The sequence below is a fragment of the Triturus cristatus genome, chromosome 7 (assembly GCF_964204655.1).
Source record: "Triturus cristatus chromosome 7, aTriCri1.1, whole genome shotgun sequence".
NCBI classification, from domain to species: domain Eukaryota; kingdom Metazoa; phylum Chordata; class Amphibia; order Caudata; family Salamandridae; genus Triturus; species Triturus cristatus.
This window is the reverse complement of record NC_140590.1, coordinates 1583521208-1583535175: the sequence shown is the minus strand read 5'-3', so window position 1 is coordinate 1583535175 and position 13968 is coordinate 1583521208. Positions and strand designations below refer to the sequence as shown.

Below are 13968 nucleotides of genomic sequence, written 5' to 3'. Positions count from 1 at the left end.
GTCGCTCTTGGCCAGGGCAGATGATTCAGGCGTGATTTCAATTGTACCAGGGGTCCACTAGCACTCAAGCCCGAGCGTTTTAGCTTGGTGGTTCTTCCATTTGGTTCGGGCGACAGATGCTTCTGTTTTCGAAGTATAGGGTGGGGGTTTGGGGTTGTTTCTTCCTCGTTGGGGAGGCTTTGTTGGTGGGGGGTGACTCCCCTTATTTGTTGTACCACGGCATCTTGTACTCTTTGACCTGCTCCCCGGCCCGATGTCCCGTTGTCCTTCCTCTTTGGGGGCCTGCTTAGCCGCGCCTCCACTGGCCCCCTTTTCTGTCCTGGGCTATGGCTGACCCTCCTGTCCCTAGGGCCGCCATGCGCATATTATCCTGGAACGTCAATGGTCTTCTGGACCGTTTCAAACGCATGGCGGTCCTCAAATACACGCAACGTGCGGAGATTGATGTACTCCTCCTCCAGGAGACTCACCTCTTGGGCAATAACTGTCCCTTTCTTGGCCGCTATGGTTATGACAGGGTGTGGCACTCAGGTTTTACAAGGGGATCCCGGGGGGTAGCTATTCTGCTCCGCAAGTCCTTTCCCTTTGTCCTGACCCAGGTGCACTTGGACCCCCAGGGCATGGTAGTGGTGGTGTGTGGTACTCTTGAGGGGCGACCCCTCACCCTGACGTCCCTTTACGCGGCGCCATCCCTCCTGCCGTCGGCCCTCTCCTACACCGCGGGCCTCCTCCCGACGCTTCCGGCGGGTTCCCTCATTCTCGGCGGGGATTTTAACGCTGTCTACACGCCCCACCTGGACTCGACGGGTCCGATATCCCCGGCCCGCGCCGCTCGCGCGAAGCAGCTCTCGTCTTGGGCTGAATCTCAGGGCCTCTGCGATGTATGGAGGATCTGGCACCCGCAGGCTCGCCAATACACCCACACATCGGCGGCCCATCACTCCCATGCCCGGATCGACCTCATCTTTGTACCGTCTACCGACTGCGCAGGGGTGCAGGATGCGCGCATTCTCCCGAGGGGCCTCTCGGACCACTCACCAGTACTCCTTGCTCTTGGCCGCCCCCCCCCCCCCCTCTCCGCCCGTCCGATGTGGCGTTTGAACGCCTGGTTCCTCCACGACAAGGCTTTCCGGAAGGTGGTCGGGGGCGAGATAGCCGATTAATACTCTCACAACGAGGGCTCTGTCCCCTCCCCTGCCGTCCTGTGGGAGGCTGGCAAGGTGACTATTCGGGGCGCCGCTAAGGGGCATCTGCAACGGCAACGGCGGGCCCAATCTCAGAAGCTCGCGGACTGCGAGGCTCAGGCCTTGGACCTGGAGCGCAACCTGGGGGGGTTGGACGACAACACACGGTCTCGTCGCCTGGCTTTCCTGCGGGAAGAGATTCGCTTACACTCCTTGGAGGCAGCAAAGACTCTGTGGCGCTCCTCGGTGGCCCGGGTATACGGCTGGGGAGACAAAAATGGCACGCTTCTCCACCGGCTGGCTACTTACCCCCGGGCAGGTAGGATCATTCCGGCCATCGCGGACTCGACGGGGGGCCTCCACACAGCCTCGGTGGCGATGGCCCAGGCGTTCGCCGACTACTATTCCCGGCTGTACCGACTCCGGAAGTCCACGCTCTCCCTAGAGGAGTTGCTGGGGACGAATGGGGCGATGCTTGAGCGGCTGCAGCCTGAGGTCTCTGAGAGCCTCGACTCACCTATAGAGCTGCAGGAGATTGAGGAGGCGATCGGCTGCCTGGCGCCCGGGAAGACCCCGGGACCCGACGGGTTCCCTCAGGAGTACTACGCTCACTATCGTGAGACTCTGGCCCCGAGGCTTCGGGACCTGTTCGCGGACGTGGTGGAGACGGGCTCGTTCCGGCCTGAAACGGACACAGCGACCATAGTTGTCCTCCCCAAGACGCAGCCCCCCTCGCGGTCCTGCTCGGACTACCGGCCAATATCCCTCATCAACACCGAAATCAAAATCTATGCCACGGTCCTCGCACAGCGGTTGCGCCCATCTCTTGCTTCTCTGGTCCACCCGGATCAATGCGGATTTATGCCGGACCGGGGGACCAGGCACTGCCTGCGGCGCCTGCAACTCGCGATGGCGCACCGCGGCCGCCTTTCCCCCTATCTGGCCCTCCTGCTGGTCGACTTTGAAAAGGCCTTCGACTCAGTGGGGTGGGCATACTTGGGTAAGGTCCTTGAGCACATGGGTTTCGGTCCCCGGTTCCGTGCCATGGTTGCGGTCCTGTACGCGAGCCCGTGTTTTGGTCAATGGAGCTCTGTCTCGCCCGTTTCCCATCGGTCGAGGTACGCGTCAGGGATGTCCGCTCTCGCCCCTCCTGTTCGCTCTGGCCATGGAACCCCTGGCGGTACTGATTCGCTCGGATCCCGCTCTTCGCGGATGGGATTGGCCAGGCCTGGCCCCTGATAAGATCGCCCTCTACGCGGACGACGTCCTCCTCTATCTCTCTGATCCAGCGACCTCGGGACCCCAGGTCCACCGGATTCTCCGCCGGTTTGGCCAAGCATCGGGTCTCCATCTGAACCCTAAAAAGTCCGTTCTAGTCCCGCTGCACCCGTCCCGGGACTGCTTCGACTGGCAATCGGATATTCCCCTCCGGAGACTCTCCTTTAAATACTTGGGGATCTGGGTCACCCTCCTTCCGGAACTCTGTTGGGCCCTCAATGTGGCTCCTGTAGTCAACAAGACCAGATCAGATATGCTCCGGTGGCAATCGCTCCCGTTGAATCCGCTGGGGAGAGTTGCCCTCTATAAAATGATGGTCCTCCCCAAGTTTCTATACATGCTACAAAACACTCCGTGCCCCTTTCCGCGCCCGTGGTTCCGGGAACTGGATAAGATGGTGACTAAATTTCTCTGGGGCGGCGGCAGGCCCCGGCTGGCCTTAGATCGCTGCAGAGTCCCCTCCTACGACGGCGGCCTGAGCATGACAAACCTATATCTCTACTATCTGGCCACCCAGCTACTGGTGATCCACGACTGGTTCTCGGGTGGATGGGGCGATCCGGCTTATCGACTCGAGGTGCATTGCCTCGGGTTCTCCTCTATCCAAAACATGCTCTATGGAGCAGCGGTTCCCCTGTCGCTCCCCGGCGTCGTGCGGGCCCCTTTCCTCGCGTGGCCTTGAGGCACACCTGGTGGTCGGGGACGAACACGCAACTCACACCGCTTTGGCACGGGACATGGTTGCGGGAGGTGGTGGGACTGGTGGGCTTTCGGCAGTGGGATCTTCTCGGGATCTCCACTCTGGGCGATATATGGCGTGGGAGCCACACGTGTTCCTTCCAGGAGCTTCAGGCCCGCTTCTCGCTGCAGCCTTCTCAATTTTATCGCTACCTTCAATTGCGCCATGCGGTCCGGACCCACGTCCCTCTTGACTCTAGATTGCCTTCCCATAGCCCGCCTGAAGCCCAGGTGATGTTAGGGTGTCTGGGGAAGGGGGGCATATCCCGCATTTACAAATCCCTGATTAACAATACCCCGGTAGACTGGAGCGGACTAAAACAGCGATGGGAGGCCTGGGTGGGACCCCTAGATGACGCGGACTGGAGGGACGCCCTTATGGCCCCTCGGTCGCTTACCACCTCCGCTAGGTCGCGACTCATCCAGCTCTACTACCTCCACACCGCTTATCTGACTTCGGACCGCCTATACCGTGCGGGCCTCCGCGTGGATGCCTCCTGTGCCCGCTGTGGGATGGCTCCGGCGGATTTTTTCCATATGGTGTGGTCTTGTCCCCGCCTGGCAGAATACTGGGCAGCGATTGAAGCCGACCTGGCGGAGGTTCTGGGATGGGAGGTCCCCCATGAGCCTAGAATGGCCCTGCTGGGCATCACGGACGGGATGGATGGGTCCCGTAACGACAAGTACTTCCTCACTACTGCCCTAATGGTGGCTAAGAGGGACATAGCAGCCGCATGGTCGCAGCCAGACCCGCCCAGAAGGGCTACCTGGAGTAGAGGGGTAGATTGGTGTGCGGCCCAAGAGCGGTCGTTGTACGCTGCCCGGGGCTGCCCCAAAAAATTCCGCAAAATATGGGGGAAATGGCTGGGGGGACTGCTTTGAGGGGTGGGGGCGCAGAGGGTGGGGACGGGGGCTGGGGGGGCGAAGGGGGGTGTTTTACATTCGTTTGTCGATACCTTCCTGATTGCAGGTACTGATGCCATGTTCAATGCACTGTTGTATATCTTTCTTGATATTGTCCTTTATGCTGCAAAACACAATAAATTTGGTTATCAAAAAAAAAAAATAAGGGACAATAGTGGAGGGAGAGAGGCGACGAGACCTGGAGAAACAAAAGGGTATTTTAAAAGGGATGGTGCTGCAAACAAAATGACTTGGTCCTAAAGGCTGTAGGCTGAAATGCGATGTGCTGAGATGGGCAATCGACAGAGAAAATGGCATACCACCATTGAAGGCATTTATTTCAATAACACTTAACTAGATAGTAAACAAAAGTTAAACATTAACTGGTCTGCAAGGACCAGTAAAAATAAGAGTTACTGTCAAAACGAAGTTTCAGAAATTAGAATTGTGCTCTTTTACTGTTAGGGCAAAAAAGCCTGCCTCTCGTTTCTACCTCCCAATCATCTAAATAACAAAAATCCTCAAAATCATATATGAGATTTAATTTTAGTAGCAACAAAATCACTTACAGCTACCATGAGAGCAATCAATGCCTTTACCTTTCATAATGTACTCATTTTCAGAGGAGCCAGGTGAAGAAATTGCTTTAAATAGGTTAGTTAACAGAATTTCCACAAATGGTAACATTTCAGCCGATGTAATCCTGAAAGTGAACACAAAGTAGAGCTGTAAAACATAAATATACAAGGCATCTCGAATGTTTAAGACGGGCAAAGCATTGCGCTTCACATTTCCACGTCCCCACTACAATTAGAATTTTTGAAAAGCACTTACTAAATTGATTAGGCTCTGATACCCATATTGCCCAATGGCCACACAACTTCTGACACTTTCCGAAATATTAATATCCTGCTCTTTAGATGAGAAGGGACTGAAACATACTAACTACAAACAGTCAATTACAGTCTACTGTACAGTGACAAATCACTCCCACTCCCATAAGGAAAATCCTCTAGAATCAAATACTTTCAGATTAAAAAGCATCTCAAATTTTCTCCCTTCGAGGGAGGCACTATCCTCAAAATAAGCTGCCCAACCTTTACACAAATATTACTGCCATACCAGATGTAGTGAAAAAAACAGTGAGGCAAAAGATTCATCCAATGTAAAAAATGCTGCAATATCCATCGAATGTTGAGTTGTCAAAGTGAGGAATAACCAGTACAGCATCTGAACCTTCAATATCCCAAATTAAGCCATGATCCTATAGGAAACTCTTGCTAAAGGGAGCTCAACACATGTACAAACAGTAGAAAAGATCTGTGTGAAAAACACAAAAATGTCCAAAGCACCAATGGCCTAACGGCTAGAGTGGTCCACCTTGGAGCAGGGAAACCAGGTTAGAGTCTCAGCAGGGATGCTCAACATCCTGCAATTCTGGGCAAATCACTTATTCTACCCGTGCCTAACCATTAACAAAAAATGAAAAGAAAAAGAATGCGTCAGTCTAACGCAACTGGTGCTCATGTAAATCGCTCTGATACCTTCGGGTCCAGTTCGCGCTATATAAACCCCCCTCCACATCCCACATCCCACCCCCCACCCCCAACCAAAAAAATAAATAAATCAATAACCACAAACCATATCATTTATACCACCATTCATACATTACACCCCACATTCCCCTCTCACAATCCGTCCCCAACTGATATAGACCGCATATAGAAGCAGATGGAGGGATCAGAAGATACTAGTCAACTGCAGTCCCAGACACCTAAAACCATATGAATGGAAGGTACACTCTTCAATGACCCCTCTTCTGAAAAAAAGATGTTTAACTAGCACCTGATCTTAAACCATATTAGTGGAAGATTGTTAAATATAACTAAGCAAAAAAACAAATATGCATGAAACAACAACTTGTTTCGTAGAAGTAATTTGGCTTTCAGACCCTCTGCAACACTCTCCTGTCTGATCTAAACAATCAACCAAGAGTTGTTAATCCTTATCAACGGCTGAGTCTATGGGTAGGAGAACCTGGATCCACGCAAATTGGATCAAATCCTTCCTTTACAACTATAGGACATGTCTAGCAGACTCTAGTTTTGGAAAGTCACAAGTATGATGTCTTCTAGCTTGTCTCAGGTATGCACTTTATTACAGGTTAAATACAAACACTTTCAGTGCCCTATTTATGAAGGAAACACCCAAAGCTGGGAAGGATGACAAAGTAGGAGAACAAATCCAACATCAAATGTAAAGCAGACAATATTGTCATTTTTACGTGGATATTCATAAGCTTGACTAAAGCAAAAACCCTCAGTGCAACACATCAAGAAACTGTAGCAGCAGCTCACTTGTTTTTCAGGGACTGGATGACATTCCAACTATTGTTCAAATGTAAATAAAAGCGCACTGGGATGCATACTTAAATTATAAGTACACCAGGTTTAATTGTGGTGGCCCAGGAAATTAAATTATTTTAGCTCTATTAACTAAGGAAGATTCTCCGAGTGCTTCCATCCAGCAAGCTTGTGAAGCTAACTGGAACATTAATCCAAATCAGTATAAAAATCACAGAATGTGTGTTTTGGTTCAGTGCTTCCAGAGATGTAAATCCAAAAGCTACAGAGAATTCTTAACAGGCCTACAAAAGTGTCTTCAGATAAAAGGACAGGAAGAGAAAGCCAATTCCTCATTATCCTACTATTCCGTCACAGAAATCATATTTGACTCCACAGACCCAAATGTTTCTTGCTAAATTCAGTATCCCCAAAATCTTCACAAGTGACCACTTTTTTTTTCTTCTGAAAAAACAATTCGGCAGACACTGAAGCAGCAGCTCACCATTCCAACTTTTTCAAGCAAAACATTCAGATAAGCAGTGGAGATTAACCGATAAATAAGTGTATGCACTGTGTAGTGGCAGAGCTTACTGGAAGTTCCACAGAGCTTGAATAAAGCACTGGGATCTTAATGAAGGGTGTTCCACCTACACCAACTCTCCTGGGTTCCCAAGAAGTTGAGCTAGTTATTTTATTGAAGATTGCTTTGATGTAAGCTAAGATCACAAATAACATCTGATGAACCATTATAAGATCTTCACCCAAAATTCATGGACAAGGAACAGAACAGCAATCTCTAGTAGTTCTCTACCAAGGAACACAATCAAAAGACAAACCGGTAGACACCCAGAAGGGGCACTGCCTTTCAAGCAATTGTTTTTCCAGAGATACTTTGTCAAACTAGGCAACTGTTCTGGAATCAAAGTCTTAGTATTAATGGCAAGAGGATAATTTCAAAGGTAGTTGCTCTGCAAAGCTTAGCAATTGGGATGTTTCTGAAAAGGGATAGAGTTCCTGTTCTCCTGGTCAGATGCAGCAAACTAGCCGAATGTTGCATGTTGTGATGTTTCCTTTACACCTGTATATTTGGGACCCAAAAACCCAAGAATTGCTTACATTTTCTAGCTATCTTGGCTATTTAATATATGAAAGGGTTCCACTTTGAGAGTGAGCCTGGGCCCTTCTCTGCAGGAAGAAGGATTTTGGGGAAAAAATAAGAAAAAGGTACAGTGACAAATCCAAATCTATATAGAAAACAGAAATGGTTTTTGGGCAAAAAGGTGAAAGGTTTATTTTTGCTGTGGGAATAGTACACAAGGTTGAACCTTGATCTCAGTAACACACAAGTGATGGCAAGGAGGAAAGAGACTTTCCAAGAAAGGTGAACTAAACTGGCTTTAAGCATGGGCTCAGAAGCAAGAACCACAGACTGGGTCAAGTAAAGTCCAAAGGGAGAGTTACGTTTCTGATAAGAAGAAACACCAGCCGAATACTCCAAAAATCTCTAATTGTTGGAATAGTTTGAAAAAGTTTTGGGGACAGTTCCATCCAATTATAGGATGCCAATTCCTTCTGGGCATGACAGTGAAGGCTGCAAGAGTTCTTTACATACGAGATGCAAAATCTGCCCCATCTAAATGATAAAAGAAATTGAGTAAAGGATTTGGTCTTCTTTTAAAATCTCCAGGTAGGGCAGTTTAAAGGTCAGAACTTAAGCAATTCCAGAGTGACGCCACAAAGTTAAGGGATTGCAAATTTAATCATTTAAGTTACAAGATTCTGCCTAGCGTAGTGCATATGATAAAGCATGGTGTGCTTGGTAATCACACATGAGATGATAGTAGAGGCTACCAAGTAATAGTGGAGATCATCCATGCCTTTTTCAGGCACTAGGTGTTGCCTACCAGGCGAAAACCTCTCGTGAACCAAACAAAAATTTGCAGTGGCCTCTCTAATTTATTGGTATCTTATTCTATGGCTTTGCTCATGTTTGTACCTCCCATGAAGCATCCATTAGACTTGTATTCTTCCACAACTCACTTTCAGGAAACTACTTTAAATAAAAATAATCTTTGAGCACTTCATGAGTATGTGTTTTAGAGTTGTCGCTCAATTACCTGCCCACCATGTGTACTTTGTGTTGCTTCTCCAAAACAAGTGACGCCCCCACCTCCAAAAGCTCGTTCACTGCTTTTTTTTTTTCTCCTTCATGGCTTTTCTCTTTAATATTTTTGGTCCTCCTCCATACGGACCCAGTATCAACCCCCCTTCCCCACCCCCTCTCCTCCTGCATTGACAACCTTCCACCCAAGCAGTCCTTTATTTTTTCAAAAACCATTTTAAGGGCCCTGTAGCTGCCAGGCCGCTCTGCCTTACAATAAATGCTTCCACTAAGAGAAATTTCACTTTATTTACTGATCCAAGTGACGCCCCAATCTTCAAACGGTAAATAAAAACAATAAAAAAAAAAAAATGCACTCGTGCCATTTCATAGCCATCACATTCACATGCCTACACATTGACATGGCTGCTAAAGATGCCACATGAATGTACTCTTCTTTTTTTTATTCTGGATAACGTTGCACACCATCAGCATACAGGATGGGCAAAGTCATATGTCAAAAAAGCAAGACTACTGGCTTTGCCAATGCTTATTCTTATTAACTTTTTTAAACATTTAGCTTCGAAAACCATGCCATAGAGAGTATATCAAAAAGCTAGATATGGTACTAGGGTCAAAAAACATTAAAGTACCTCCTTTTTCCACAACTTTAAATTACCCACTCCTCTTCAGGCCACACTGATTTCTCTCAATGACATTTCAACTACTAAAACATTACTACTCTTGGTTTGATACCAAGCATCACACTCCTATTCTAGGGCTCAGTCTGTGATGCTCGAGATCTACAATCTTTTGGGGCAACTCGACTCCTGGTAGTCATTAGGCAAGTAGCCCACGAGCAGGCTCCAGATCATTAATTTACTGACATTCCAATATGTACGGTTTACTGGCTTTTCCTTTATTAAAAGGTATAAAATGCATACCAATCTATAGAGAGTGCTTCTTTACACTATCTTGTTATAATTTCAAGTTGTACTATTAAGGGTGTAGGTGACATGAGGTTGCCTTTTCAGATGGATAGACTTCTTTTGAGGGGTCCTAAAAGCAGCCCTTTCGGAGCACCTTGCTTCTGGCTCCCGGTGACCCATGAGGCGATGTGTAAAAAGCTGTCCCACATTCTACCTTAGAGCAGAAGTGTTTTATGTGCACCTGGAGAATGTATCTGGATGTTTCACATTGATCATGTGCAGTACTGCTGGGATCAAGTGCTGTCTACACAATATTTTATAAAAGTTCTTGCTTTCCAACTGAATGACTAATTTAGTGCAAGACTAACACATATCCTGCAATTGGTCTTTCTCCAATTGTATGCTAGATGTCCTACTAGAACAAGTCATACTCAATCTTTTGCCTACACCTATTGCACCCCCACCACATTTAAAACTAGTACTAATTTGGGATTGAAACACCGTAAGCCAGATCAAATTATATCTAAATTGCTTATACCCCCACACCCCGAAACAGTCCATACTCATGCTTGATCAATTCAAACTGTAGTGGAGACGGGGTTTTATGTGCACACATTGCTATGTTAGCATAAGCGCTTTAGAAGCTAAAACGCCATCTTGCCCCTTTGAGGCTTTTTGCACACAACACTACAGATATCTGTTATTACAAGTAAAACTGCTTGCTTTTTCTTCACGAGAACTGTCTGTTGTTCACATCCCTAGACATGCACCGCGACCTTAGTCTGAACACTGTGTGCAGAAGCCGTCAAGGTCAAATAACAATGTATGCGATTGAATTCAGGTTGATCGGCCCACGCTCTAGACACAACACGCACACAGCTGCAAATATCTGAAACTCGGGTGCCTTTAATATTGCTATTGCATGCATGATTCAGACACTTGGAGAAAACCTTTCCAGACACAGAGAGCAGTGCTGATCCTGTGATGTGATTCACCTAAGCTGATCTTTGAGGTATGGGGTTCCCCATTCAAACCTAGAGACCTTCTATTAGTTTATAAAACTAGTTTCCTAGCGAAGGGAGGGTGGTTCACAATGTATTATAGGACTTGTTTTCCACAATCATTTGTAATATGATTTCTCCCTTCAGTTTCTATGGTATTGTAACAATGCTGATGGTTTTATTTTTAATCATTTGCCTGCTTATATTAGCCAAACTACTGCATCTTAGAGCACGTAGTTAAAAATAAACATTTTAAACTTTTCCGTGTCTCCGATTAATCTTGTTGTAGACCGATATGAGAATAATAACGAAAAGGTGTTTGATTCCCACCATTCCTGTGAGTACTCTAAGTCGATTGTTCTGGGTTGTCTAATCATTGGTAGCTTCGAGATGATACGGAGAACGAATGAGACACTGATGCTAGTCGGATAGTGGTTCTGGGTACTGAGGTGAGTTTTTTGGTACACCACAATTCACTGAGGTCCTGGTTTCCTGTGCATAGTTGTGTGCATGAGCAGAATCCCCGCAACAAAACCCTATAAGAATCCAAACATATCCCTTAATATAGAGTATCCCTCCACCTTACTTCCGCATTCCAAAGACCTTCATCCCAGACGTAAATCTGGGTTTACCCACAGTGGTGTGAAAGATGATCGGAATAAGGTCATTCTTATGCTTTTCTCTTGTTTTAATACCATGCTCAGAATTAGAGGCTTATAAAGAGATCTCACTTTGCTGGATTTTGTGTCTCTAAACATTTTGCATAGGGCCCTACCCCCCCAAACGTATGTTCTATCATACACCATCCTTTATCAATTCCACTTCCAAAACCACTTCACGAGGAAGCCAAGAGGAGTCTCTTGATTACCAACCTTTGGTAAATACTGCCAAAACAATCAAAAGATCTTGTGAAGCAGGATTTGTGTAGGTTTGACATTCAAATACCATTCCCTTCAATTCCCCATTACCTTTCAAACATGTTGAGGGTAACAACTACTCTGCAAAAGAGTAATTTAGCTGATGTGCTGTTTTAGGGCAACAGCCGAATAAAGATATTAACCGTCTAATATTGCTTTTAGACTGCTATTCATGCACTCTCTAAAGAGGAAAAAAGACCAGGCAGACTAACAGATCTCACTTTAAATTCCAACATACTATAAACTGTGCGTGTGGATTAAGCATTACAATTCTACACAACACTTTATGGGGCAACTAAAACAATGATGAGGCCAGCAGCTAGCCTCAATAAATAGGTATTACATATAATACATGTGTAAAAGCAACTAAAGTTTATAAAGTTTACAAACTGAGTTACAACTGTATTCCATCCATCTATCATTATACATTTTTTTCTTCCCTTTAAAGTAACATTAACAACAAAAGGATACAAACTTACAAGGTAGTGTTGCTGGATCCCTTCATAGTGAACAACCGTTCAAGTGCATGAGCTGCATAGGTATGTACAACTATACTTTCTGCTTGGAGGTAATTAATTAAGAGGGGTATGGATACCAGTAGCTGCTCTTTAGGGATCTAAAAAAAAAAAGTTAAGTTAGTAAAGAATGTATTTAATGAAACACTGGCATGATGACGCTCAGCCACTTTCTGAAGGTCTCTGGTACAATATAATTGCATTTTTATTTATTTTCCTTCTAATGTATCAGACCTTTCTTCACATACACCTAAAAAGATGGCCCTACTTCTCTGGAGTGGCCACAAGATGAAATGTGACACAATATAAAACACTAGCACAGAAAGAAATGCTTCAAGTAAAAAAAAAAAAAAAGTTCACAGATGGAAAAAACAGAATAGTGGATATGTACATAATAAGGAGACAAGCAATGGAAAAAGCACTAAGAAAAAAGTAAAGAAGATGCTTGCTTCAGTCATTGGTTACTAAGAAGCATTTATTCTGTACAGGTATTTGAAATTTCCCAGGGCTAACTAAACTACTGTGCTCCAGTTATATATTTAAGCTGCTCCCTTGGGCCAAATGAAACTCCAAGTTTTTTTGTAAATGAGCAGCCACGGTTTACTCTATGGCATTACAGGTGCTATAATTCCAAATATAGCATGACACAGTAACATCCAAACTTTTTTTTTTATATAAATATTTAATTTTTCTGGTCAGCAGAGAAAATACAAAAATAAAAGTACACAGCAGAGCATCACGTTATACATACAACCACGTATCTCAAAAGTCTTACTGTCATGTACATGCATAGTCCATACAGTGCAATATTTGTACCGTATTTATCGATCAACAATATCATTGCTTATCACATTTGACATATGGCGTATTATCCGCAGCCATTCCGTGTCATCACTTCTATCACGCCATAATTCTTTTTAAAGCTATTCTGGAGGATCTCACTGATCAGGCACTATTGGTATTCTGTGGAATATTTCAATCATCTTCCTGTGTGGACCTAAGGTATTGTGCAAAGGGTTCCCAAAAGTCCCTAAGTCTAGAGGCCTGCGGTATTTCTTCTGTATATATCGCCAATGTCTCTTTGCAGTATGTCATATCAGTGACCACGTCTTTGTATCGCGGTGGGCACTTGCTACCCCCATCGCAATAGAACAAGACACTTGGCCAGCAATACCGCCACAGCCAGAAGCTTTCGTGTCCTAGCCAGCCGAAGCTTGTGAATTCCCAACAGACAAACTAGAGGGGCGTTTGGTATCTGTTCAGACAACATAACCGTAAGTACACTAGTAACTTCCTGCCAATATGATTGAAGCTGGGAGCATGACCATGACATACGCAAAAAGTCTGCATTAGAAGCGCCGCATCTGTGGCAATTGTCACCTAGTCTAAGTCCGTATTTATATAGTTTTGCTGGAGTGTAATATATTTGATGCAGAAATTTAAAATGAATAATGCACAGATTGCAATTTGATGTTAGCAGCTGCAGTTGCGTGCAACTGTAGTCCCAATCTCCCATGTCTATAGGGTCACCAATTGCCTCCTCCCACTGCTGGATTGATTTATTCTGGGTCTGAATCTGTTCTCCCTGTGATGCATTATACAGGCGCGTTACCAGGCCTTGATGTATGGGTGCCGCTAGTAGGATTTGTAGTGCGTTAAGCTGTGGTGGTTCGTCTGAGAATGAGTATAGTTCCCTGACTGCCATACGCAGCTGTAAGTATGCAAGTAACATCCAAACTTAATGTTCACACAGTGTTTTATCATAATTGAAGAATACGCATTTTACTTACAAGTTAGAAACCACAACGGTTAAAATCAGGACATAAAGCACAATTTAAAAAGTGGTAGCACCTTATAAAGCAGAGCCATGGCCCCATAAGATTTTAGGGTACTTATGAACCAGGTTTACTGTTACACTGGTTCTCTTCGGGACATCGAACTTTGGAGAGCAGCAGGTAAAAACCAGCACCTGCAGTTTGCTCCCTATGAAAGTTTCAGACATTCTACTAGTGAGACACAGCAAGAAAAACATACAGTACTCATTCCACTAAGTCGCC

General features: G+C 45.8%; 1 protein-coding gene across 2 annotated transcripts in view; it reads right to left on the bottom strand.

Annotated features, from left to right (window-relative positions):
- Positions 1-13968, bottom strand: part of CSE1L (chromosome segregation 1 like) — a 458899-nt gene that overhangs the window by 195097 nt on the left and 249834 nt on the right. For both annotated transcript variants that reach the window (XM_085619429.1, XM_085619430.1), the window contains exons 15-16: positions 11876-12012; positions 4703-4806 (exon numbers count right to left, since the gene is read on the bottom strand). In XM_085619429.1, coding sequence (XP_085475555.1) covers positions 4703-4806; positions 11876-12012 — 241 coding nt within the window. The remainder of the gene's footprint in view (positions 1-4702; positions 4807-11875; positions 12013-13968) is intronic.